At 40.1% G+C, this 27,827-nt stretch overlaps 2 protein-coding genes across 4 annotated transcripts; one reads left to right on the forward strand and one right to left on the reverse strand.

Annotated features, from left to right (window-relative positions):
* Positions 1 to 43: 43 nt before the first annotated feature.
* ATG12 (autophagy related 12) lies at positions 44 to 3,979 on the reverse strand. Its single transcript, XM_053407987.1, has 4 exons — positions 3,691 to 3,979; positions 2,767 to 2,903; positions 1,498 to 1,560; positions 44 to 753 (listed from the first exon to the last, which is right to left on the reverse strand). The coding sequence occupies exons 1-4, from the start codon at positions 3,893 to 3,895 to the stop codon at positions 694 to 696; spliced, it is 465 nt and encodes a 154-aa protein (XP_053263962.1). The 5' UTR covers positions 3,896 to 3,979; the 3' UTR covers positions 44 to 693.
* On the forward strand, positions 3,470 to 27,750 carry AP3S1 (adaptor related protein complex 3 subunit sigma 1). Of its 3 annotated transcripts, XM_053407985.1 has the most exons (7): positions 4,051 to 4,305; positions 8,194 to 8,285; positions 10,064 to 10,175; positions 13,591 to 13,662; positions 16,534 to 16,641; positions 18,995 to 19,036; positions 27,202 to 27,351. In XM_053407985.1, the coding sequence occupies exons 1-6, from the start codon at positions 4,237 to 4,239 to the stop codon at positions 19,028 to 19,030; spliced, it is 489 nt and encodes a 162-aa protein (XP_053263960.1). In that variant the 5' UTR covers positions 4,051 to 4,236; the 3' UTR covers positions 19,031 to 19,036; positions 27,202 to 27,351. The 3 variants fall into 3 exon arrangements, with proteins under 3 accessions (XP_053263959.1, XP_053263960.1, XP_053263958.1); XM_053407984.1 differs by lacking the exons at positions 4,051 to 4,305; positions 18,995 to 19,036 and adding an exon at positions 3,470 to 3,532 and having other exon boundaries at positions 27,202 to 27,750; XM_053407983.1 differs by lacking the exon at positions 18,995 to 19,036 and having other exon boundaries at positions 27,202 to 27,750.
* The last annotated feature ends 77 nt before the right edge of the window (positions 27,751 to 27,827 follow it).

Raw genomic sequence — 27,827 nt, forward strand, 5'->3', positions numbered from 1 at the left:
GTCAAGGGGGCTCTACAAACAAGCAATAACAATAAACTCATAATTTGTTAAATGATAACCTTTATTCTCAAAGCTGCCCAATATTCCTACATTTATATTTCTGCATTTCATTGTATATACTTTGTTGTGTAGTGAACAAGGGGAAGGAAGGAGATTAGCTAGGAGGGCTGCTGCTTGAGAAACACCATCCGAAAGTCTCTTTGGGACTACAGATTCCAAAGTTAAATCCCAGCAACTGTGTTTAAAACAAATAGTCATAAGAAAATGTAACTATTTTATGCATATACAGATACTTCAGCTGCCCATCTACAATAAATATCCTAAAAGGGTGGCTGTAAACTTCCATGCAGCCTGTTGAAATAATGATCCATGTACTCTCCAAGTCAGGAGATAGTATCCTTTCAAAACAAGACTCAAGTCCTGGAGCAAGTACAGGCAGCTCAGCTGTACAGATGGCACACACACAATTATTTGCACAAAGCAAGTGATCAAATGAAGAAAATGGAAGCCGGGAGGGCTATGTAGTTCTTGTATTTATCTCCTATACTGACAAGTAGAGAAAATAGGGAGAAATAAAGTGAACTCCATGGGTAACAATGCAGACATTTCTTCAGTTTGTCCCTGGGGAATGTTTCTGAAGATCTTTATAGCCCATTCATTTTCTAAGAATTCCAAGCACTTGTAGCTCCTAATTCATCCCCAGGCCTGAGATTTACAATAATGCAGTACAAGCTTGCCATCACTTCCAAAACACTGCAACAGAACAAGAAACAGAGGAGTTAAACAAATTTAATATTTAATTAAACCTATAAACTGTTGAGTCGCAATTATACAGCCTAATACATAAAGTGTCAGCATTCTACTGAAGGTTTCTTATGAAATGCTGCCACCTGTTGACAACATACTTTGAAAGTTACATGCTGCATTTGCTACATGGAGTGAAATGGTAATCAAACTGAAACATCTTACAGAGCAATCCAGACTCCAGAGCAGGCAGTGAGACTCACAGAACCACTGCTGTATTTGGAAGGGCAGGTAAAAGCCTGCTCTGGACTATGCCAGCCTGAAGCTGGTAAAGCACTGCATCCTTCATTGGGCCCAAGGCCACCAAGTCATGGCAGTAGAGCTGGCTAATGGATTCCAGGCTGGCTCAGCCACATTCCCTCCCTCTCTGGAACACCCTTTTATGGATTGATACTAGTAGGACTGTCCTTTTAGTGGGTGGAACAGAGAGCTCTGTGCCAGTGAAGTTGTTCTGAGCAGGGCAACCTTTGCCTTATCCAAACAATTGAATAGTGCCCTTAGTTCAGGCATAGGCAAACTCGGCCCTCCAGATGTTTGGGGACTACAATTCCCATCATCCCTGACCACTGGTCCTGTTAGCTAGGGATGATGGGAGTTGTAGTCCCAAAACATCTGGAGGGCCAAGTTTACCTATGCCTGCCTTAGTTTCTAATGAAAGAAGAGAAAAGGAAATACTTAGAAGCTGCGAATTACCTCATATAGTGTTCCAACTTCCTGGTCTGGTGAAGGAGCAAAAGACTGATTCACATAAATAAACTGCATGAGAAAGAGATACTTGGTAAGTTTTAGAGGAAGTTACTCTGTTTAAACAGAAAACGTTTATCAGACAATATTCTCTCCTGTGTTACCTCAGAATCCTGTCACTGCAATTACAGGGCTAAGAGAAGAACAGTCTACTGCCAGCTATAAGCTGAAGGTTCAACAAGGGCAAAGAACCCAAGAATCATAGGATTGTTAAGTTGGAAGGGACTCTGAGGGTCATCTAGTCCTGCAAAGGCAGGAATCTCAACACGCTTCCCTCATCCAATTTAAACTATACTGGGCCCTGCTAAGCTTTGCAAATGTGTTAGCAGTTTTATTGCTGTACCACTATGAGGAATAGGTCCATTAGTTTTATTGTTCAAAGGAGGAAGCCAGTCTACCCATATTTACTGGCCTGAGGACTTAAGAGTTGACAGGAGTTTGCTCCTCCTCCAGCCCATAGCTACTTGAAGTCCTTTGATAACAGGAGTAAAAGAAAAGATAACTTGCCATCAGGATAACTGCTTGGCCACAACTGAAGCTCTTTTATGGATAGTTGCTAAGTGGCTATTTGTTAAAGCTTTGCAGGAAAGCTGGATTGGATATGAGTCCAACTATGTTTGGTGTTCATGGTTCTTGATCAAACATTGTGAGTAGTGATTCAATATTAAAATATTCAGTTTCAACACAACAATCATTTCAGAACTGGGTTAGCATTTGTGAACTAAAACATGTGGCTACTTTTGCACCCATACAACCATTTCATCTAACACCTATTTTTTCATAGTTTTAAGTTTAATAGCTTCTATATTTCTGTCTTTTGTCATTTTTAACAACAGCATAAATGTATAGTTGGAACATCAGTCATTCACTTGAATATACGTTACATTTAGTTTCAAGTTACATCCACTCAGGATCTCAGCTCAGCCTAGATTTAATGAAACTGATAGAAGTAATTCAAAATATCTAAAGCCATTATTCTACTACTATGAGAAATAACCTTGGAAAAGCTTACCCATGTGCATGGTAGTAAGCTTCCAGATAGATTTGGGGACTCAGAACTCATCAAGTACATATTTTGGAGATAGGTAGGGACAAAGTAGAGGGAATATTTGGTGCCTTCATGCCCTGCCTGTAAGCTTCCCAGTAGCACCCTACTCTGATTCAGCTCTTACGGATTGCTCTCTAATTCCTAAATAGGGAAGTGAGGATGTCACATACCAGCTGTTCCGAGGCCACTAGTTTGAGAAACTTTTTGATGAAGTCAATAAGGGCTTGGATTGTGCGCGTTCTCTCTACTGCCCATTTCTTGGTTTTCATTATAGGGGTATCCCCAACAGCCTTGAGCAAAACATCAACTAGAAAGAAGAGAACATTGCAAATGAGAACAAATAAAAACACAGCAGAACATGTCACTGAAGTATACTGAAAGAAAATCAATAAAATGTAGGAAACATAAGGAGGACCGCATCAGAAAAATTTGCAAAAATCTTATAATTGTAGAATTTATATACTTAAAATACTGCTGCTGAGCCCTTGAGGTACAGCAGGATATACATACATGGGTGTAGCTGGGGGGGAAAGCTGTGTCCCCAAATCAAGTAAATACATAAAAATACTTAACTAAAAGTAGAAATTGTAGATTTGATATTTTTCTGAACATTTGGGGTAAAAAAAGTAATTTAAAACAACTACTGTTGAGACGTTTTGGTCCAAATCTGCTAGACAGAGCCAGAGGGAGGATGGTGACACGTGGGTGTCCTGCCCACCCCTAACGTAAATAATAATAATAATAATAATAATAATAATAATAATAATAATTATACCCCAGCCACTCTCGGCGGCTCCCAATCCTGGCTACACCCATGTATACATACAATAATATTTATTAATACGGGTGTCATTTATTGGTAGGGAACCAGAAGAAATCACTTGATCCATGGAGGCCTGGGGCGCAGAGCAAAATCAACGGAAGCACAACTGGCAGGTAAGAGGGACAACAGATCGGGACCTTTTAGAAACTTGACAGCACAGCGTGAGCCGTCAGCCGTTCAGCGAGGCCTGCGATACCTGCCTCGGGCGACCAATACGACCCTCCCTCCCTCCCTTTCGGGGCGTCGGCCCTTTCGCGACCCGCCCCTTTACTTTTCTTCCTGGCGTCTCCCGCAGGTTCCTCGGTCACCGGGGAAACGGCCGAAGCGGGAGCCGACTCCAGCACCCCCAGCGTAGGCCCGGCCCCACCCTCCGGGGCATCTTCGCCCCCTTCACCCCGGCCGCCCTCCTGAGGCGGGAAAGGGGCAGCGGCAGTAGCACCACAGGGCTGCTCCTGCTCCTCGCCCAGCTCCGACATAGCAACGAAACAGCGGAAGCAGCAGCCCCAGCGGCGCTCGCTTTCATAGGCTCCTGCCGGGGGCACGTGACCGCGCCGCCGCCGTCGTTTTGTCCCTCGCGCGCTTCCGTCCTTGTACTTCGCGTCAGTCAGATGACCGTTTCTCTTCCCCGTTCCCCCCCCTTCTAATCTCGTCGTCACGTGAGCGAGGAGCGGTTCCAGCGCCTGTGGTGACTTTCGGTAGAGGCGGGTTTTGAGGGGGCCGGAGTCGCGGGCCTCGGACTGGGGGAGGCGCAGACCGCCTCTTCCCCCCCCCCGCCTCTCTCTTTCGGCTCTTCAGCAGCAGCTGCTCCTCCCTCACCATGATTAAAGCCATCCTGATATTCAACAACCACGGCAAGCCGCGGCTCTCCAAGTTCTACCAGCGCTATGTGAGTGGGGGCGAGGAGAGGTCGCCGGGAAGGGGCGGGCGAGCGGGCCGGACTCGGTGGCGTGGCTGTGTGGCGGGGGAGCTCCTTGCGAAGGGGGTGGGGTGGGGCGCCGTAGGTTCCCTTGGCACCGCGAGGCAGGTGCTCTTTTCCCTCAGGAGGCGCCCTTCGCTCAGGCGGCTCCAGCCTAAGGAGACGAATATTCCTCTCTTCCCCTATGGCTTACTTTTAGGGAAATAATAATAATAATAATAATAATAATAATAATAATAATAATAATAATTTTATTATTTATACCCCGCCCATCTGGCTGGGCTTAACCAGCCACTTTGGGCGGCTTCCAAAAAAATATTAAAATACTGTAATACATCAAACATTAAAAGCTTCCCTAAACAGGGCTGCCTTCAGATGTCTTCTAAAAGTCTGGTAGTTGTTCTCTTTGACATCTAGTGGAAGGACGTTCCACAGGGTGGGTGCCACTACCGAGAAGGCCCTCTGCCTGGTTCCCTGTAACTTTGCTTCTCGCAGTGAGGGAACCGCCAGAAGGCCCTCGGTGCTGGACCTCAGTGTCCGGGTAGAACGATGGGGGTGGAGATGCTCCTTCACTCTGCACATGTTCTCTGTGCCGGATTTACGTATAAGCTAAGCAAGCTATAGTTTAGGGCTCCACTCTCTTGGCCCCCCCCAAAAAAAAATTAAAGGAAAAAACCCTCGATGCACATTTCCAAAATATAAGATAAAAAACAAATAAAATAAAACCTACATACAGCAACAGTGTTTTGTGTTGTGTAGGCTCCTATGGTGTAAGCAAAATGGGCTCCACCTGCTAGCCTGCTCCCTAAAATATCACTGGTTTGCTCATTTCTATATCAGTTACTTTGATAAAATACATATTTTGTTATGTGCGGCTTTAGATACCTATTAGGTCCATAAATTACCATATAGTATATATTCAACACAAAAAACAGCGACAATTTGTTGTTGACAAAGGACAGCTGGACATATAAAGGGCCCCATTACCTTCAGTAGCTTAGGGCCTCATCAAACCTAAATCCGGCCCTGGTTCTCTCACTCCCTTCTTGGCATTTCTTCTCTCCCCCCCCCCCCCCGGTGTTGGCATTGGCCCTGGCCCTTTCAAGCTGCGCTGCAGACTTGAATAGGATAATGGGGAGGTGGGGGGTGGGCAGGTAAGCCCTGCCTCATATAACCGATAATGACTGGCACACACACACCATTGGAATGGCAATGCTCATCCACTTGGGGGGGGGGCACCCTGCCTTATTGGGGGGGGTAGGGGGCGAAGGGGCCTCAGTCCCTAGGAGTTGGCTCCTGTGCTGCTCTGCATCACCTGCCAACCGTATTCTGGCCGCCAGGGGCTGAAGAATTACTGGCTCGTATCTGCAGACCCACAATTGCAAGCATGCCTTGTGAGAAGTTAGGCCACCGGGTCATCCGGCTCATGGCTGTCCCCGACAGCAGCGGCTCTCCAGGTCTGTGACAAGTGCCTTCTTTCTAACGGAGATATAAGAGCATGGTGTGTCACCCACTAGAGGTAACAAACATCCCAGTGCCTTAGCTATGGAGGGGAGGGGGGCTAGCTGGTTTTTTTTTGCCCCTAGTGAAGTCTCCAGAGGGGTGCCATTGAGGCTCCCAGCCTGTGTGTGTACACAAATGCGCATGGGAGTGCCAAGATAGGTCTTTGACCCTGGTGAAATAAAGCTTAGTTTCACCCTGACCCCTCTCCTAATGTCCTGTGCAAAACAGACATTGCCATCACCAGAGTTGCAACTGCTCATCATGAACAACCCAACCAGTGGTTTCATGTAGATATTAGATGATACTGGGGACAGTGTTGCCCCTAAAATGAGCTCCACCTATGCTTTTCAGTTCTGCATATCAAGACTAGTCTTAGTCCATGTAAGGGAAACAGCAAGCAGCTCCATCCACCTTGTGGCCATACTGCAGGACTGAAAGGCAAGGAATGTTCCAAAAGATGTAGCCCATGGATGTGCAGGCACTCCAGAGGCCAAACACAAGTCCTTTGTATTGCTCTGCTTTCCTTTGGACCACATCAGCGAGGCCGAGAGAGAGTCTTGTTATATGGGTGACCCAGAACCTCCATACACACTGTCCAGGCTTGTGCCCCTGGGAGATCACTTCAGTGCTGCTATCCAGCGGTTTGACTTTGCCCCCGGAGGCGAACTCCATTGTCTCTTGAGACAGACAGATGCCAACTACAGCAACAACAACAATGGGAGATTGAATAGTAATGGTGAAGAAAGATAAATGTTGGTGGCACAGGAGGTTGCTTTGCTGTATTTCAGCACATTGGGCTGAGCGGGATGGGTAGGAGGATGGCAGCTCTAATGGTATTTTAGTGGGTAAGATGAGAAGCAGGTGATTATTGTTTGATGCAGAAGAGTTCTTATGTTGCCTGTTAGCTGATGCTTCTTTCTAATTAGTGACATGTGATACTCAGCCAGGCTTTGGGGTTATGGTTGGTATTGATCCTGAACGGTTAGGGATTCCAAGTTTGTAGTGTTTGGCACTATTAAATACACACACAGAGAAAAGGTACTAAAAACTGGATGTTTGTTAGCAGGACAGAAATGTGTAGTGTATGTCACTTTTAAAGGTTGCTTTCCGTATGACAAGAGGAAACATAGTGCTAGGATTTCCAATCAGAAAATTTTGAGTATCCTTAAGTCTATTTTGTACTTGTGGTCATAGCACTTCTGTTTGTGCTATGTTTGCACATTGAAACTTATGTACATTTGCTATTCATGATGATGTATTTGCCGGGGGTTTTTCAATACAAAGAAATCTACTTGTAGAAGGTTGTTACATGTCAACCCAAAGTGACTCTGAGTTTGTTCCTTTACTTGGTGATTGTCGGAGGGGAGAAGGATAGAATGAGAACTACGCTGTATAAAAATTGCAGAGCCACCATCCTTAGTAACTCCAAAAGTTCTTATTTTTTTTAGTCACTTGTAAATACTGCAAAAAGGTATGTATTTGCATAAGCAAAGCTCGTTTCTTGTGTTGTGCTAATATAGAAATATTATAATGTGGTAGAGTTACAGAACAGCTTAGGTGAAGTAAGTGCAAAAAACTTGCCAAGAAGGATTTTTAAATGCACCTTGTGAAAGTTTAAGGGGCTAGGTACAAATCTGATGTTTGTGTCTGTCTTTGTGCACAGCATCTTGCTTGACATGATGATTTGACTATGCTTCAGAGGATGAATCTCTGTTTAGGTAGTTAAACTAGAGGGATAGCTGTGGTAGCGTTTTGCAGCGAAAACAATCTTAAGAGTTTTGTGGCACCTTAGACAAACAAATTTATTGAAAATTGAGGTCAAAATAAATTAGTCAGTTTATAAGGTGCCACAAAACTCTGATAATGAATTAGAAATGGAAAAAATGTGGCTGTGCAAAATATACTAGTCTAAAGTTTTAATGTAGTGATTTACTGGAATTGGATCAGTTTGTGTGTAATAAATAATTTAGTTTAAATGCTACTCTTGCCCCAAAGCAAAATCTGAGATGCTAGTTGAATTTCCCCCCTGAAGAATCAGTTTCAGCATTTCTGTATTACCCATTCAGAAGAATGTTAATTTTTTTCTCTTGCACTAGGAGGGATATATTTCTGTATGTTGATATTTTGTCCATTTCTGAAACAATGTGCGGTATGGAACAGTACCAAAGGCATGTTTGCGTGTGTGTGTGTGTGTGTGTGTGTGTGTGTATACATTATATATCGCTCCTAAAATGTTGCACCAAAATTGTTACTTAGAGAACAAAGCACTGGATAGGGATGGAGCAGTGCTGATGTTATCCAACTGTATTTAGAAATATAGATTGTTTTACTACCCTAGTCTCTTTTCCTCCCCAGAGTGAAGATACACAGCAACAAATTATCAGAGAAACATTTCATTTAGTCTCAAAACGTGATGAAAATGTCTGTAATTTCCTAGAAGGTGGCTTGTAAGTATCCTGAATTGTATTCACAGTTGTTAAAATAAAATATGAAGGTGGTGAAAAGTGTCCCACTTTGAAGACTTGGCATATCAACGTTATTTTGATTTTCTACAAGTCCAGCATCAAAACCCATGACATTTCATGTAAAATGCTTAGGCTTAGAAGACAATGTGCATATTCTGCTGTGATGCTTACTTATTTGATGGTGGCCAGAATTGTCACTGGTGTCAGGGTTGTATGGAGTGTTAGAGGAACAGTGGGGTTCAGGTGCTCCTTCTGGGGCAGTTTCTCCACCTTTGGTCCCCATTTTGCACTCAGCTCACTCACCTGTGATTCCTAGAAGCTGTCAGCATGCAACAGCAGCCACACTCTGGGAGATGGCTTTGATTGGCCGGCTAAACCCAGGTGCAGATCTTCTAGGATTCAAGGTCCCTTACTATGTTAGCAAGCACATGTTGTTGCATTAGGACCACCACTCTCAGCTTAATACACTGAGATATGAACGATCCTTTTGTTTGCCTGTCCCTTTGCATATACCCAAAGTAATCCAGTAAGTCTCTACTTAGCTGTAGCTTTCTGTTTTGCCTGAACTGGCAAGCTATGGCTACCAGCTTTAGAAGAAGACATATATACATTCTTATCTGGCGTTGTTGTTCATTTGGGCAGTTACCCTTTTCAGTACCAGCGTAGGTCGATGTTTGTACATTATCTGTTATATTGTACGTTACAATATTTGTACATTTTATATGATAGAGTATTATGAGGAGTCACTGCCTAATGATTTAAATGGTTTTGACTTAAATGTGTTTTATTTATTTGACATGTATATACTGTTTGATTGTAATAAAACCATCAGAGTGGTTTACCAAAATACCCAATACAATTATCAGTAAAAGAAATCAAGAACAAATATTCAAAACATGCAAAAAATAATTAAACTCAACAGCAAGCTAAAACCAGATTAAAACACATGACATGGATGCATGTCTGGGTAGGCTTGCCTAAAGTAAAATGTTTGTAGCAGGTGTTGAAAAGACTACAGGGAAGATGCTTGCCCCACATCAACAGGCAGGGAGTTCCAAAGTGTGGGTGCAGAATGAGTGTTATGTGGCATTTGTAACAGTGCTAGTTGTCCAGATTGAAGTGGCTGAGTGGCCATATATGGAGTAAGGCAGTCTTGCAGGTATCATAGAATTGGTATCTCAAGGGTCATCTAGTCCAACCCCCTGCAATGCAGAACACACACAGTCTCGACACAGTTCCCTATCAAATTTGAGACCATACTGGACCCTGGTTAAGCTTTGCAATGTGCTAGCAGTTTTATTGCTGCACCACTAGGGGGAGCGGTCCCCAATTTTATCTGCTATTTTAAAAAATGTTGTACAGTGGTGCCTCACAAGACGAAATTAATTCGTTCTGCGAGTTTCTTCGTCTTGCGGATTTTTCGTCTTGCAAAGCATGGCTATTAACGGCTTAGCGGCTATTAACGGCTTAGCGGCTATTAACGGCTTAGCGGCTATTAACGGCTTAGCGGCTATTAACGGCTTAGCAGCTTTAAGAAAAAGGAAACAAACTCGCAAGAACTCACAAGACGTTTTCGTCTTGCGAAGCAAGCCCATAGGGAAATTCGTCTTGCGGAACGACTCAAAAAACGGAAAACTCTTTCGTCTTGCGAGTTTTTCGTCTTGCGAGGCATTCGTCTTGCAAGGTACCACTGTAGCTGCTAACAAATGCAACTTGGAATGTTGCAGTTAATTGTTAATGTTTATCTTATTTTGTTTTAGATTAATAGGTGGATCTGACAACAAATTGATATACCGACATTATGCCACATTGTACTTTGTCTTCTGTGTTGATTCTTCAGAAAGTGAACTTGGCATTTTAGATTTAATACAAGTAAGTAATTTATAGAGGATTTTGTATGTTTTTGTGCTGTTGTTTTTCTTTATTTTATCTACTAATGAAGAAATAAATCTACAATGTCTATCATTAGATGTAAGGTAATGAGATCCTGAAGTATTTACTGTATTCCACTAAAAATATTTTGGGTGAACTATTGTCTAAACTGACCTGTGTATTTGCTTGCCTGTAAGGCTTGACATGCCTCTATATAATAATACGGACAATATTTCTCAACGCTAAGTATTAATACTCGTATTAATAATACTTGTATTAATACTTAATACACTTAATACTTAATACACTATTGTATGTTTTGCTTCCGGTATTGGTGCTAGGAAGCTGATTTGGAGCTAAGTATCTTACTTTGAATAGAAGCTCACCTGGATTGGGTGCTCTGGAGAACCACTCTTAGAACAAAATATTGCCTGCATGTAACAACAGCTTGGAAAATAAAATATATTTCCCCTGGAAATGAGGCACTAGGTTTTCATGATATGCAAAAATAATCATTTCTGAAAGTGTTTCTGTTGCTATTCATTTTGTGTACATATGTAATCTGTGGTAATCAAGTGGCGTGCATTTTTGTAACTTCTCAAACCTATTCCTAAGGCAACTGTGTGCATGCTTGGGAGTAAGACCTACTGAACTTAGTGGAATGTACTTCTGAATAAACATATATAGAATTGTGCTGCATGCTTATTCTTTTGAAATGTGTTAGATATATAAGAAGTCAGCAGTTCAGGATGTGACTGTTTAATAGGGCTACGTGGGTTTTGATAAATGCAATCTGAGTCAGGACCATTCTGGTGATGTGGCTACAGTGGTAGGACATGGGAAACAATTACTGTATTTTTCTCTCTATAAGACGCACCAGACCACAAGAGGAGGAAAACAAGAAAAAAAATATTCTAAATCTCAGAAGCCAGAACAGCAAGAGGGATCGCTGAGCAGTGAAAGCAGCAATTCCTCTTGCTGTTCTGGCTTCTGGGATAGCTGCGCAGCCTGCATTTGCTCCATAAGATGCACACACATTTCCCCTTCCTTTTTAGGAGGAAAAAGTGAGTCTTATAGAGCAAAAAATACGGTAAATGCTATATTGCTCACTAAGTAGTCTTTGCAAGCCTGTTTTCAGCCTGCAGAGCTGTTATCAGGCTAAAATGCCACTTTTTATGCTTAATTTTAATTAAAGGAGGGGCGCATTCCATTTTGTTCCACAAGAGGGTGTCCTACCACAGTAAAACAAAAGGCTAGCTGTAGTGTGGCACTCATTGTCCATGTTTGAAATGACTCTGGAAATTTTGGTTGTAATACATACCCAGGGAGGCTTGCCTGGCCCAGGGAGGTGCCAGGCAAAAACATTCCCAGGTCTTGGACTTACTAAACAATCTATGGTCATCCTGTGTGTTTGGGGCAGGATGTTAGGGATTTTTTTGGTCATTATGGTATGTATTTTTTTTGTTCTTACATTGTAAACCACCCTGTGATCTTTGGATGAAGGTCAGTATAGAAATTTAATAAGAATAACTATAACATAACAAAAGTAGTCATAAACAATAAATAAAACATTTAAAAATACAAAACCAAACTGAATAACCTTCACATAAATCACAAGAAAATCTAAAATAAAGATACAAAAAGAACAACAGCAACCCTGACCAACAACCCTCCCCCCCAAAAAAACCCAGTCTGCTCATGTTATGATGCTATGTAACCTTGTACAAACATGTTTTTATTAATTTTAATATTTTGTTAGCAAAGCGAATCCATTCAGTAAGCTTGAGTTCAGAAATTTGTTCACTTCATAAAAATATTTATGGGTGTCTCTCAGGAAAAATCCGTATATAGCTGTGCTGGGTAACCTATTGTGCTTACTTAGAAAGGAAAGTCTAGGACTTTTCATATATGAGACGCATTCTAGGATAATCCTCAGGATGGGCCTAATCTGTCATGCCATATATCCCTGCTCCCATCATGCTTCAAAATGCTTATATTTGGTGAGGCTGAAAGCTGGGGGTAAATTAGGAAAGGAAGCAAGGGCAGTGTTGTTGATGGGCAAAACTAAAACCTTAACCCATTACTTCAGGTCTACAGTGTAGCTCCTAAAAATGGTTCATGCAACCTGCCAGTGCAGATGGTTTAACTAATAGGAATAAAAGAGTTTATAGCGATAGAGAATGAAGTAAAGTTCCACTGAACTCTAGGGGATCATATGATCATTTCTATTTATCTAGATTGTTTTAATTGAAAGGAATGTAATCAGTGCTTTTTTTCTAGAAACAGGGATGCCTGAACTCACTAGAAACACCTCCCTTGTTCTCTTATAATAGCAATGGCACTCACCTGAGAGGTGCCGGAACTGAGGTCTGGCGAGTTCTGGCTGAAAGAAAGCCCTGGTTGTAATACACCTTGAAGCTTGGTAACCCCAACTTCCTCTTTTTGGTGCATATATAATTCATTTTTTCCCCTCACCGCTTTCCCCTTATACTGAAGGTTTGTATTTTTTACTATTAAAACATTTTGGCAGAATCTTAATTTGAAAGCAGGAAGAAAATCATTTTGATAGGTGCCACCCTGGTCCACTAGGAGACATTTAGTGATTTCAGGGGGAAATATTTTCTACCTAAAATTGTTCCCTTATGTTTGGGAGTCCAGTTGAGGCAAATGTCTAGCTTTAATGAACTCTGTTGCTCTTTCCCAGAATATTTTTATATGTTTGGGTTGTATATAGTCAGTATAAATGCTGCTTTTAGTAATAGCCTTATGTAGTCATGAATTAAATAAAGTAAGTTTCTGTCTCCTTTTAAATGGATTAATCTGCGTGCATTACTGCGTGTTTGTGGCAGAACATCATAGCTCCTAAATAGAAGCAGCATAAGGGTGCTGCTTGTATACTGCAAATGGCTCTAGCTTTAGCAGATAATAAAGCAACTGTCTAGAAATTTTAATGCGATGTTCAGGCAATGCCTGTCTCTTTGGGCAGATGAGACTAAATGTTAAATCGGTTAGTCCACGCTCAAATATGTTTTGTTGTTGTTGTCAGGTTAAGCATTTCAGCATGTCTGTATAAACTGTGCCACAAAAATTTGATAGTAAAGCTTTCCGACCATAGTAACAGACACAGTGTGAAGTATTTAAAGTAATAAAGTGTGAATTTTGTTTGAAGCGTGCTATGTTTGACTAAGGAACAGGAATGTCAAGCTGTCACATTAGTGAAGTTTGATCTTCGATAATGTACTTGGGATCTGCCAAGAGAATCCGCTGTGTTAACCCCACATGTTATACAGATACATTAAACTTCCATAATTCTTGATGGTCTTCTGTGTTCTGATTGCCACATTTACAGTTTGTCCATAATGGAATGATGGAGTTGCTATAAAACTTTGACCCCTTGCAAATTTTCTCCCCACAGGTATTCGTAGAAACGCTAGACAAGTGCTTTGAGAATGTCTGTGAACTGGATTTAATTTTCCATGTGGATAAGGTAGTGTGGTGAGCTGCTGTAACATGAATTCAAAGTATTCTGTTGACCAGAAAATCACATTCTTGTATCCGTCAGAATGGAAAACAGTCCCTTTCCTTGTTCAAATGTCATTTTATATTAGCTAGTCACTTTTTAACTGAATAAATATACCATGAGAAATGAATAGTAAAATTCACATGTATTTTCAAAAACATAATTGCAGTATTGCTTTTGTCAAGTCAAACCTCCTGACCTCCATTTTACTGATCTGCTATCCTACACATGGTTTCCTTGCCTTGAATACTGCAGACTTAACTTCTGAGGCTTAACAATGCATACAATTGTGCTATAAAGAAAAAACTGGTGGTATACAGAAAACCCCTTGATTCCCTTGGCATATAGTCTTAATTCAGAATGGTAAGTTGCTTTTGACGTTTTCCTATCTGGTAGCTGCAGAAAAGCATGACTCAGGCTAGTGTATTGTCCATGGGAAGATAATTTTCCATGCAGAAAAGAACATATTGCTTAGGCAGTAAAAACAAAAAAATTATAAGAAAATTGTGTGGCTTGAAAACTTAAAAGTACTTGCCCCACTCCTCTCCCCACCCCACCCCAAGTTGTAGAGCAGCTTGATGCTTGTTGAGAGAATGAGGCAGTGGAGGGAATAAGCTGCTTAATTCTTCCATTAGGGAAAGAAACAACAGGCCAGAAGTTTCTGTAAAGAACATAAAATTGCTTTTAATAATTGTCAAGATTTCTTCCACATGAGCATGACTTGTATCTGCACTGCCAAGTTTATAATAACTTGCAGCGGAAAGGCAGTTGGTTAAAGACACTAGAAAACAACTTTTCTGAGCGCCTGAACTGAACTTGCTCCCTTGTATAGGGAATTTTTCCCCACCCTCCGGCTTCACTGTTTGACACCTCTTATAGTTCCTCTGAGGCTATTGTTACTTCTTCCAAGAAATTAGATGTGGACTAGAACAGTAAATGTCTGTTTATGAAGACTAGCAAGCTCCCCCCACCTTTTTCCTATGGGAAGTATTCCTCCTTACTAACAATTGCTAATTTGTCTCTACATCTGGGTTTGAAGGAGGATGAAAAAATTTGGCCTTCCAATTTTTAAGAACATTTTTTTAAACACTCTTCCACCCTGAAGCCGAAATGTTTTCAGTGATGTGATTTCTGAGCAATCTAATATTTATTTGCTTCGTAGGCTAAGTCTTATTCCCCCATGGCTTATGCGTTCCCTCTTTTGTTGATTTCTGCAAATCTGTTCCTTGCCAAGGTATTTTGAAATAGGCAGAAAAACAGCTATTGGGATAAATCATGTAAACTAAGTGCACTTACCCTGATTTGCGCAACTTCAGCGCACAGAGCCCTCACTGGAAATCATTGTCCTGGAATGTTCTGTGTAACTTATATACAGGCAGCTCCCCATTTATGCGGGGCTTGAGTCCCGCCCTGCCCCCTTGCAGTGTCGAAAATGGTGTGCGTATCAAGTGTCACGCACGGGCCGCTTGTGTGCAAATGGGGAGTTGCCTATGCTGCATTTGAAATGCCAGAGTAGTTGCATATGTTGCACAGTAATGCTTGAAGCAGATACAATACCTGAAATATTGGTAACTGCAAAAAATTATTCAGGTGCATGCAGTGTATGTTAGCCTGCAGCCAAAGCACCTGAAGGTTCTTGATTTTAATGATTTAATTTCAAATATTTTTGTACTATACAAGTGTGAGACCCCATGTCTCATTTTACCGGAAAATTTTCAATGCGGCAGCTCCCTGACTGGAGGATAGTATTTTATTTTTTAAAAAAATCAGTTCTACTTTACATTGTGTTATGAGTTAAAAACATGTGCTGACAGTGTTCTGCAAACGTGGAAGCTTTTATAGATGAGGAAGAAATATCCAGTATGGAAAGCTGGTAAACATCATTAAGTCCATAATATTTTAGCTGCATCTTATGAACAAGCAGTGTTACAGCTCTAACTTAAATGTTTGCTATGTTACTAATTTTACAAAGAAGAAAAGAATTTAAGAGCCTAACCCCCTGCAATGCAGGAATCTCAACTAGATAATGCATGACAGATGGCCATCCAACCTCTGCTTAAAAACCACCAAGGAAGGAGAGTCTTGTAGGAGTCTGTTCCACTGTCAAACAGCTCTTACTGTCAGAAAGTTCTTCCTGATGTTGAGTCAGAATCTCCTTTCTTGTAACTTTAATGCATTGGTTCAAGTCCTACCCTCCAGAGCAGGAGAAAACAAGCTTGCTCCACCCTCCATGTGATAGTCCTTTAGATGTTTGAAGATGGCTTTCATATCTCCTCTTAGTCTTCTCTTTACTACGTGAAACATACTCGGTTACCTCAACTGTTCCTCATAAAGTTTGGTTTCCAGACCCTTTATTGTTTTAGTTCCCTTCTCTGTACATGTTCCAGCTTGTCAATATCCTTCTTCTATTTGTGAAGCTGGTTCTCCTTGCCTTAATGCACTTGCCCCTGTTGAAATTCGTTTTGTTACGTTGGGCCCAGTTCTCCAATCTTATCAAGGTCATCCTGAAACCCAGTTCTGTCATCAGTGGCAATGCCTGCCCCTCCCAGTTTGGTGTCACCTGCAAATTTGATTAGCATCACCTCAGTTTCTTTGTCCTAATCGTTTATAAAAACATTGAACAACAACGGCCCAGGACAGAACCCCATGGTAACCCATTTGCTACTTTTTTCCAGGATGATGAGGAACCATTAGTGAGCACTCTTGGGGTTTGGTCAGACAGTTGGCTACAAATCTGCCTAATAGTTTCCTTGTCCAGTCCACATTTCACCAGCCTCTCCGCAATAATATTTGATTAATTTGCTTGCCTTTGTTTCTTTTGTCATTTTTTTTTTTTAGGTCCATAATATTTTGGCTGAAATGGTGATGGGCGGAATGGTTTTGGAGACCAACATGAATGAAATTGTCACCCAAATTGATGCTCAAAATAAATTGGAAAAGTCTGAGGTAAGAATGGAAAGAATTGAAGCCAATTGGAGCATGGTCACACAACCTGCATGATTTGAAACTGTCATGTATTGTTTAGTATTGCCTTATACTTAGCTACATGTACTGTTACAAATAAGCATTTAGTATGTAGCATGTTGAAGCCTTTGTTGATTGCTGAAATAGCTGAACATCCCCTTTTCCTTCTACTGAACTCCCATCTGCCATTGGCATCTGTGTATCGAAACATTTCTGAGCTTCAGTCAAGGCTTAATTTTGTGTTGATTTTTTAGAACACCCTATTGAAGGGTGTGTGCATGTTAAACAGAAATGAAACCTGTTAATAAAATAAGATGCTAGAGATTGCTAACCTGCAACCCTCCAGATGCAACTGAACTGCATCTTCCATGATCTCTGACCATGAGCTGGTGCCAGTTCAGTAACATCTGGAGGGTCACTGTGGCCAAAGTGGCCAAAGAAGCTCGAGCAAGAAACAGATTAGCATGGCTAATCCTAGATTCTGAAGTGCTACCTAGTTCCACACTATAGAACTTGGTGAATTTGACATCTAGCGCCACTTCCTCCTAGGAACGATTTCTTTTCCTTCCCAACAATGTAAGCCAGTATGTCTGGAGTTACACAACCAGAGTGTTAAACCAATGGGCACCTAGAAATTGATATGGTACCTTGCCTTTCCCACAAATAATGATCTGGGAATATAAAAGGCATAAACAGGAAAAAAAAACAACAGGAATTCTTATAGTCAAGCTAAATGACTGCATTTCAGTCTTTTTTAATTATTATTTTTTAAAATCAGTCCTGGAGAGCATCGCTTTAATGCTTTCCCCATGCCGTTCCTCCCCACTCCCCCACTACTGGAGGAGGTTTGTATTGACCCTTCACATAGCTTTTGCAATTTGGTTGGACATTCTCCGTCCCTTTGCCCATCTTACGTACATTTAACACGAGCAGTAGAGCATTGGCTGAGAAGCACAGAAATTTGGTAGGTCATGAAACAAGGCATGGCACTATGCTAGTGCAAGAATATCAGCAAAGATCTAAACAGTGAAAACTAGAATCTGACTTTAAATTATGCAGAACTGAGTTTCTACAGATGGTTCAAGAGAACTTGCCTAAATAAGTTGTTTATCCTTTTTTGAAGCAGAGTTTAAAGCAAAAGCCGAGGTTTAAATTAATTGATCTGTAACTAGGACTGTCAAATAATTAATTCTCTCGAAGCAGGCCACTTAAGTGAAGTGGACATGTTTAACCTCAATTTCCATTGTTTCATCTACTCAGCTTCTATTTTCTGTATAAAATTTGACAGGTAAATAATGGAAAAGTAATTAGATCATAGTGGCTTTATCTTCACTTAGAAACACTTCTTGTTACAGCAAACACCAATTAAAAGAGTGGATTAAAAAAGGCAACGTAATCTCTGGAGAGACTAATTGGTCCTTTTTAAGATACCTGGTATATTCTTTTAAAGATCTGCTTGTTAACATATCAACTTCTACTTCAACTAATCCAAAATATTCGCTTTGATCCAAAGTGCCCCTTCTGCTTGTGTGCAGGGTGTATGTGTGTGTGTCTGATTCCTCTCAGTTCCAGCACCCCATGCTATTCCGGAGTGTCCTCTGACCCTCGGGTGCATTTTTAGGAAGCGTGAGTTGCAGTGGGAATAGGCGGAAGGGAAAGCCCTGGCGTGTGCTCAGAGCACTGCATGTGGCTCTTTGGATCCAAGTCATTAGTTCACCTATTTGTTTATCTCAATTGGTGTACAAAGCTCATTTTCCAAAAGTGAACGGAATTGGTTCCAGAAGCTGTAGATTTAATCTTCCTAGCACAGAACTTGGAAGACAATCCAAAGCAGTGTCAAGTTTGTTCAGCTTTTAGCTTTTTAGCCTCCACTGCACAGCCCATTTCCCCCGGATGGTTTTGTTACAAGTGAATAAGGCTGTTCCAGAGTAAATGGGTGCATTATTGCCTTGGAAATCAATGATTTTTAAAAACATGATAATGTTTGTCAGCTGAATTTGTAGGGCAGGATACGGAACAACAGCACCTTCTGTTTCTCTCTTTGCAAGCTATAAACAATTTTAGCTGTTAGTTTCTGATACCTGTTCACAGAAGCAGAAGTCGTGCCATTCACTCCAAAAGTTAGTAAGGCTTCATTGAAGGCTTTGGTAAGAGAGTTTAGGATAAGGATTTGTCAGGCACTATCAGTGACATGGAAGGTGTCCTATATAAAAACTGGGATACTTGTGGTGTACTTGCAGTGTTCAGCTGGGTGTAAATTTGGTCGTTTAAGTCACTCCTCATTTTTTCCAAACCACCTGATCTTTTCTAGTTCTTTCCATTCTTCTCTTTACAGACCTTTATCTTTCAGTCTCCCAGACAGGACAGGTAGATCCAGGTATTGCCAATTTTCAGAAAAAAAAATGTGCTTCTATAAAATAAAGGGAAAGCAAAATGATGTCAAAGGCAATAACTAAATTAGGCCAGACTCAAAAATTATGTGTTGATAAACCCATATTAGTCTTTGTAGCCTACTTTTTGTGCTAGTTTCCCTCATCTTTTATTGCCTGTAGTGTATTTACTAGATTGTCATTGACTTCATATATTTTTATTTTTACTTTCCCCTTTCATTAGTGTTCAACTTTAGAATTTATAATTTTTTTAATGTAGCTTTATTATTTGTATGCTCACATTACAAAGCAATGTGATTGTGCTAGTGCTTGCGCAATCAGAAGCAGAAATTAGGGTTGTGTGTTTCCTCTTCTCTGCTCCCATTTGTTCCTTCTGGAGCATGGGTTTTATTATCTGGCTTAACCATAACATAACTCTTAGGTCAGCTATTAAGTAAGGCTGTTTAGGCTTTCTGCTGAATGAGAATCTGAAACTAAGGTTCCGGGCAGATTTAAAATTCTGGATAAAGAGGAACCCTGGCTATCCTCAGTTATAATTAACATCACTGGTGATGTAACACTTAAACATGGAGAATGCCACAAGGACTTCATACTCTGGAAAGGAGACAGAGTAGCAGCACATCATCTCATAAACCACTTCCAATTGCTTAAAAAAAGTTTGTAAGGACTATTGATCCCCAATTACACATGCAGTAATACAAATTGAATATTTTAAGTTTTGCAGAATAAACTCTATTGGTGTGGAAGCATGGATAATCCCAAGGGTAGGGTTTGAATTTAGTGGAGCTTCTGCTCACACTTGCAGATGGCGACTTGGATTTCTGCCATCATGTGGCATTGAGAACTATCCTAGAGGGTTGTCTGACCCTTGGGAATGACTTTTAGGGGGCTGCAGCAGGAAGGAGGTGGGTAAGCCACAGTCCACGGTCAGAATGTTCTTCTTAAGTAAGTGTGATGCTCCAGGGAAGGAATTTTCCATTTTTAACTTATGAGGAAATAGTGCTAGAGATGAAATGCTACCAGATGAAGCTTTCAAGATTAGCTGCTTGTGTATTTTCAAGCTAATGCAAAAAATGAATCTTAGAAGTGCGTGTTTTTAAAAGGTAGCTGAGATTCAGGAAACAAAAATCAACCCCACGCTGTATTGTGGATGGATGCATGAATTAAATAAATAGCTCCACTGCCAGTCGAATTGAGCTGTAATGGTACATATTGCAAACATAGTGCAACTGATTTGTATTATTTTAATTTACATAGAGATATTCTATGATTCTGTGCTTTAACTGAGATTCCTGCGTTGCAGGGGGTTGGACTAGATGACCCTTGGGGTCCCTTCCAACTCTACAATTCTATGAGTCTTACGATTTTGAGAACTAAAAATTTAAAAGAAATTTCAAGCAGTCAAAACTTGGGGAAATTAAACCAGTCAGAGTAATAATGTACAAATGATGACAATCTTTTTTTAGAACTCAGTGAATTGAAATAACTTCCACAGAAAGGGAAATCTGCACACAATAAGCTCCAGGAGGGAGATATTTCTGGGTAGACTTTATAAGAGAAGAAAAAAAGCTGCAATCATAGTTCTGTATACACTAAATGTCAGGTGGACCCTTGACCCTATTGGTTACAAGTAAAATCCTATTATAATATCTTACTTGTACCATTATTATATTTGAAAGGAAACTTCAGATATTTGTTCTAATTGTTTTAGGAGATGAAAATTCTCTATAGAACTGGTTCTTAGCTAATTTTAAAATGTTATAAGTAGCTAAATGTGTCATTCAGTTAAACTGTGGGTGGGAGCAGTGGCTTAAAGTGGCTATGTTGGACAGGATTCAACCTAAAAGTGACCAAAATCATGGAAGAATTTTATATATTGTAAAGCATAATTTAGATAATAAGTAATCCAGCCAGTTCAGTTTGATTCAATTCCCCCAAACCACAAAAAAACATTCCACAATTAAGAAAAGGGGTTTTAATTAGTGTGTGTTTTCTTTTTATGTAGTATTGCTCTATTTTACTTTCTGCTTGTATATGTTCCGTTTTTATTTTTGGGTCTGGCAATTTTTAAAGGAGATGACAAACAAACAAAATTTTAAAAAACCATGCCCATCCATTACTATCGCTGTGATCCAAGTGCTTGAAATTTCCAAGAGTATGTCTAAGTCTTCTATCTGTTTGGCATTTTGATATACTTGCAGACTTCATTTTGTTTTTTCTCTAATTCTGTTCATTTATTTAACCTCATGAGAAGAGAACATGACCATTCTTTTATATTCTGTAGTGCATCCTTCCATCCTATTCATAACCCTGCTGCTTTGAATCATACTTGTTCTGGGAAGAAGGGTTAATACAGAACACCAGCAGCTGTGATATCCAAGTTTCAAACATGTGGGAGGAGTCATTTCCAAGAAAGGTGCATATAAAAGGACTCCCCTTTTATAATGAGCACAAGCTCTTGGGACGCTAACCTGTCCATATGTCTTCCAAGGAAGTCTTGGAAGGTAGCTGATAGAATCCTCCTATTCTGGGGATAATACAGATTTAAAGTGATCATAGTTACACACTTTTGATGTTAATTAAACGCATGTAATGTGCTACAAAAGAGAGAGAAAAATGCACAACTTCCATATTACTAAATAGTGTCCTGAAAGTTCTGTATTTTCTGCTGAAAGGGAAATGGCTTTCCTAGTTGTGTGAACTGGGTGAGTGTACTTAATTATTTCACCTCAGCCTTTTTACCGTGCTCAGTTTATAGCCACAAGCCAGTATTTTAAGTTCTGTGTCTATCCAGTGGCTTTTGACGAAGAACTGAAATGCCAAACTGCTGTGTGCTCATTTAATTTGAGATTATAAAGCAGCTGGGAAATGTGTTGCCTGGTTAGTTGCAATTTGAGCTGTCTGTAAGTTCATACTGTACTTCTGAAACTCTGTGGAAATGCTTAAACATAAATGTGTAGTCGGGGTATACAATCTGTCCTTAGCAGTAAAAGGAGCACACAGATGAAGGGTGCTGAATCCTTTCTTTGTGCCTCATCTGCCTTCATTGCTCTAGCCCACTCCCTTTCCAGCTCTGATACCAGGAGCGAGACGGGAATGGGTTTAGGAGGTAAGATGAATAAACAGGTCTCTTCCTAATCTCCCTTCCCTTTGACAGACACCATCCCATCTGTCTTCTGTGAACTGGATGGGCTCACAAAAAGAAATGCATGTTTGCCACCATCTTCTGTAATTCGTTCCCAATATTTGATGTGTTTTAGGCAAAACACCCAAGTATTTATAAACATTATTCCAAAGCTGTTCACATTGTTTCAGAAGTACTGTGTGACCTATATCCCATGCTTAAAGTGATGTATGTTAAAGCCAGCATTCTAGTTTAAATTGGCAGATGTCAATTCACCAAATTAAATATAAGGTCCTGGTCCTCTTCTCTTATAGTGGTGTATGGGTAAATATGTTGTCTTGTCTGTTCTGGCATCTGCCCAGCATTTATGGATGGGAATAACCAAAAATGTACATATTTTCCCCACTAAGGTCTGCTTATGGAAATAATATAAAACAAAGTTGGTGTCTTTAATAGATGGTAGCCAATCGTGGTATACATGAATACTGACATTCCCAAATGACTTCATTATTTTGGGTGTAGAAGAGTGTTTTTATGAGGTTAATAACAACAGTTTCAGGTTGGTTAAAAGAGTTTTTTTTCAAAGTAGGGTGAAGGTATAAAAAAAGGAATAAAAAGCTGCCATGTTAACCAACATAAAGCTAGAAATGTGTGTTTCCTGTTGTAAGCTGCTTTGAAGTGGGGTGCCAGGGTCTTTCACATTAAATCAATTCAACTAACTGGCTGGATATGAAGGAGTTCCCAGGGCAGGGAGGAGTTCACACACTAGTCAAGTGTTTGTAATGGACATTGGCAGGCTTGGCAGAGCACAGAAATGGTGCTACCTTGCAAATGATATCATGCCATCAAGTGCTGCACCGAAACATCCAGTGAGCATCTCTGCTCATTCTAGCTCTAATGTATAACCCAAATTTACAAAAGCTGCTTATGAAGTTATGTTCATTTCCTAGGCATCTTATCTTGGAACTTAATCTCCTGTTTCACCTGGCCTTTGAATGCCTGTAATTTTTAACCCATCCCTCTCCCTAATAAATAGGTTGTTTTTTTAAAAAAATCTCAATGAGCTCTGCCTACTGCTGAGTTTCAGTTCCCAAGACTTTTGGAGGCAAAATTGCTCTGTTGAAGTTTCCTGCATCTTCAGTCTTAGACATCTTCGAGAAGACATCTGAAGGCAGCCCTGTTTAGAGAAGCATTTAATGTTTGATGTTCTATTGTGCTTTTAATTCTGTTGGGAGCCACCCAGATTGGCTGGGGAAACCCAGCCATATGGGCAGGGTATAAATAATAATAATAATAATAATAATAATAATAATAATAATAATAATAATAATATAAATTACTTAAGGCCATATCTGCATACTTTTGATTCCATGAAATCCCAAGGCTGAGAACATGTGAGTGGATGCATGTTACAGCAGTTATCTAATTTAGACCATTTATAGGTGGAAAATCATGAGTTTGCCAGGGCTTAATCAGCCATTAGATGAGGCTATCACAAGATTTAGGACTTGTGAGCAAATAAACATTGCCAGAGAGCCTGTTTACAACTACATTTCTTCTGCTTTTGATATAAAAAATAAACAAATAAATAAATAAATTTGTATTCTGCTCTTCATTTGAAGATCCCAGTGTGGTTCACAGCAGAAAAATACAAAATGAGAATACAAAATACATAACAACAACAACAAAAAAACCTGGAAGAATTTTGAGGGATTATCAGAAGTTATGCATATTTTCATGTGATTATATTCAGATTCCAGGGTTCTGGCCAGTTCACAAGGGTATGTCCTGGTTTTCCAATATGGTACCTGCTTAAGCTAACCTGTCTTAAACATTCCGATTCAATAGGTGAACATGTGTAATAATTCTAGCCTTTCTAACCTCCCGCCCCCAATTCAGTTGAAAGGAACTTTGAAAAATTGCAGGAGCTTTTATGTGAAGTTATCTTCTGCTCTAAGGCTGCAGTTTTGTGCATGCATACTTGGGAGTAAGCGATATTTAATTTGGTAGAATTTAACTTAGCAGTAAATACCTATGGTGTATTATATTTCTTTTTTTGCTAATTTGGTGCCCTAATTGTATTTTCAACAATTAAGTCAGCATTTATTATTATTCTGCCTTTTTTGCAGCTTTGTAATAAAACCACATATAAATCCTGGTTCAAGCTTCCTAATTTTGGAAGCTAAGCCCTTTCTCTTAAAAGTGTGTGAACGTAAAAGTGTGTGTTGGGAAGGAGAAGACCAGAAGTGTCAGTTGTTAAAAAAAGCACTGACTGGATTTTGTTGGGTGACAGTCAGTTAAAGGTTAACTACATTAGGAACGCTGTCTTCCCCTGTTTCCATCCCTGTTTAAATTTGGGCAGTGCAATGTGACTTTCATGCATTTTTGCAAGGGATACTAGTGATGACTAAACATTATTGCCAAATTGAGTATTTAGTGGAGTGGGGTATAAGGTTGGATTTGGAGGAAGAATTTAATGGCAGAAGATGAAACAGGTGGAATTTCCCCCCCCTTTGCTGCCATTCTGATCCCAAGCATACTCAGAAATAAGACTCATAGAACTCAGTGGGGCTTGTGTTCAAGCATGCTGGGTTGGCATATGTCATGTAGGTTGTAACACATTTCAAATATATTTCCTTGTGAAAAGACTGCTGGGGTTTGAAATAGTTTTTGTTCCATTGTATAAATACTTAAAGGGCATTTAGAAATATTGCAGATTAAGAGGTTAATGGTTCTGGTGATCATTTAACAAGCTTTTTGAAAGTAGTGAACTTCTGATATGGGCAAATGCTTGTACTAGACAGAACACAGTAGCCCTGTATTTTAGGTAGCTCTGGTAGCACTGTGGGTTAAACCACTGTGCCTAGGACTTGGTGACCAGAAGGTCGGCGGTTCAAATCCCCGCGACGGGGTGAGCTCCTGTTGCTCGGTCCCTGCTCCTGCCAACCTAGCAGTTCGAAAGCACGTCAAAGTGCAAGTAGATAAATAGGTACTGCTCCGTCGGGAAGGTAAACGGCATTTCAGTGCACTGCTCTGGTTCGCCAGAAGCGGCTTAGTCATGCTGGCCACATGACCCGGAAGCTGTACGCCTGCTCCCTCGGCCAATAAAGTGAGATGAGCGCCGCAACCCCAGAGTCGGCCACGACTGGACCTAATGGTCAGGGGTCCCTTTACCTTTAATGAAGGCCTGGGGAAGCCTGAACCCTTAAACAAAATGCTTATAGCACAGCTAGGGACACTGTAATGCTGCTCAGACCCCAGTTACTCACCATCTTAGTATCCCAGAAGCAATTATACATTTAAATTAACATAGGCAAAGTTTCTTTCATGGCCCCCACGGCACCTAGCAAAAGCCCTTGACTAAGGGTGCTTGTGCAGTAAGCAGCTTCTCCATGTCTAAAGGAAGAATGCAGTAGACTAGTATATGAAGCAAAATATTAAGCCAACCTTCCAGGCAAGAAGTATGCTGGCTTGCCTGTATTTTGTCACAGAACAGCTTGGTGTGAGCCTGGAAAGTTTTCTGCCAGAAGGAATTGTTCTCTACCCTGGATTAAGTTCAAGGGAGTGTGGAACCTTAAAATTAAGAACGTAGTTAGGCAAATTTATGTGAGTATTAATGTTCATTTGTGAACCAAAGTATGCAAGAGCTAAGCCTAGCCTTGTAAAGTAGGACTGCAAGACATAAACATCTTAGTTAATTAAATTCATTCATCTGTGCTGGCAAGCATTTTGTACATTTCTCTTAAAGAACAATGCACCACAATAGTGATTTGAATATTTAAGTCTTAACAGTTTTCTTTGAAGTAACTGGCAGTCCTCCATAACCCTGGCTTGCTCTTGAATTTACTAGTTTGAAATACCAAGATGTAGTTGGGGGAGCTATGTAGATATAATGGCAAAGTTTCCAAAATCTGCATCCCTTAAACAGCATGGGTAATGTGTATATAATACGTTTCTAGAAATGGAGAGGATTTCTTGCATATTTTGCAAGAAGGCAGGCTACAGTTAGTAGTAACCTCTGAATCATACAGACAACTTTTGCACACATTGGAGCAGCAACCTTTATGTTGTCAATCTATCCCGAACATAGTTGCTCAGTTTTAATCCTTAATGTATTTGTTTAATGATCGGTTGTAACTACTTGTCTTCTGTGTGGATAATAATTCTGAACACAGGGATTTTTCCTTCATAGATAAATTATGTTGAACTCAGAAGTCTTGGCTCAGGAACATTTTTCTCTAAACCTTACAAATGGAAAGGGAAGACCCAATAAGTCAGGGATGGGAGGGACCAGTCATGTTTATATTTAGCATCCGAGTTGCCAAAATCAATTATTTAGTGTAAGCCTATGTTCTTTTGAAGGATCAACAGCCATGTAGCAGGCAGGCTCTTGTTTTTTAAGTGTTTTGGATTTCATTCTTGGAACGTCCCCATAGCCTTTGAAGTGAGGTGGAATGGAAAAAAAGATATAGAGGTCATTCATTATTCAGTACTACTAAATGAATGATTAGATATAAAATCAGTGTAAAGATTCTTCATATTTTTTGCATACGATTTTAGTTTTCAGCATTTGATTAAATGCTAAAGCCATAAGAGAAATAAACATATTAGAGGTAATACAAATGAAAAAAAAATAGCTGATTATCAAGATTGGTCACCAACTGAAGGTGTCAGAACACTGGTGCAGGTTGCGTGCTGCAATGCCTGGAAACAGTAAAAATCAAAGACAGCATGAGCTTTAACTTTTATTAACCTCAATCTGGTTGTTTTACAGACTCTACATTAATTTTTCCATCAAGTTGCCATTGCACGTGTTACCCATGTTTTAGAGTTTGTGTGAACTGCTTTTTTTCTCGTTAAATACTTCAGAGTAGTCCATTTCATTCCAATCCAAAATACCATCTGGTTTTTCTAATCTCGAGTCTTGATGTCTGTGTATAATTATTTATGGTAATAAAGTCATCCTTGTGGTATGCGACTGAGTGTAATGTGCGCCATCTTAGTGATATCTTTTTCTTCTGTATACAGGCTGGTTTAGCAGGAGCCCCAGCCCGGGCTGTGTCAGCTGTAAAGAACATGAATCTTCCAGAGATCCCAAGAAATATTAATATTGGTGACATCAGTATAAAAGTGCCAAACCTTCCCTCTTTTAAATAAATTGTGCACTCCAGGTAAAAATGAAGAACAAATAGAAGTTGATCGCAAATGTTTACCAAACCAATGTTTTGCTGTTTAAATAAAAGGTCATGTTACCCTGTAGAAATCCTTTATAAAATTATGTGAAGTTGATTGTGCTTTGCTTAGTGAATTTAAAGAGAGTGGGTGGTTTGTGATTTCCAAATAAAATTCCAGTGCCCATCTAAAGCAAGCATATAATGTTCTGGAAAAATAATTCAAACTGTTTATTTACTTTGTATGACATGTTTTTTTTGTATAGACTAAGCTCTGTAATTAGTACAGCAGTCCTGTATACATTCCTTCAAGTTATTTAAGATCCTGATTTAAATGTTGCATGAAAGCATTTCAGCTGTATCTTCTCTTGCTTTTTAAATAAAGTCATAACTATGTGGACTGCAATCATTTGTTTGTTACCTTTGTGGATAGCAATAAATGACTGTTCCATGCTGTATTAACCTTAAAGTCTAGTGTATATG

This window comes from Podarcis raffonei, chromosome 11, assembly GCF_027172205.1.
Source record: "Podarcis raffonei isolate rPodRaf1 chromosome 11, rPodRaf1.pri, whole genome shotgun sequence".
In the NCBI taxonomy this organism is placed as follows: Eukaryota; Metazoa; Chordata; class Lepidosauria; order Squamata; family Lacertidae; genus Podarcis; species Podarcis raffonei.

Bases quoted from the DNA above. Each gene is read 5' to 3' on its own strand.
- AP3S1 (XM_053407983.1), top strand. From the start codon at position 4,237: ATGATTAAAGCCATCCTGATATTCAACAACCACGGCAAGCCGCGGCTC. The intron at 4,306-8,193 runs GTGAGTGGGGGC...TTTCCTCCCCAG, and splicing joins CCAAGTTCTACCAGCGCTAT to AGTGAAGATACACAGCAACA. The intron at 16,642-27,201 runs GTAAGAATGGAA...TTCTGTATACAG, and splicing joins ATAAATTGGAAAAGTCTGAG to GCTGGTTTAGCAGGAGCCCC.
- ATG12 (XM_053407987.1), bottom strand. From the start codon at position 3,895: ATGTCGGAGCTGGGCGAGGAGCAGGAGCAGCCCTGTGGTGCTACTGCC. The intron at 2,904-3,690 runs GTAAAGGGGCGG...TCTTCTTTCTAG, and splicing joins GGGAGACGCCAGGAAGAAAA to TTGATGTTTTGCTCAAGGCT. The intron at 1,561-2,766 runs GTATGTGACATC...TTTCTCATGCAG, and splicing joins TAGTGGCCTCGGAACAGCTG to TTTATTTATGTGAATCAGTC.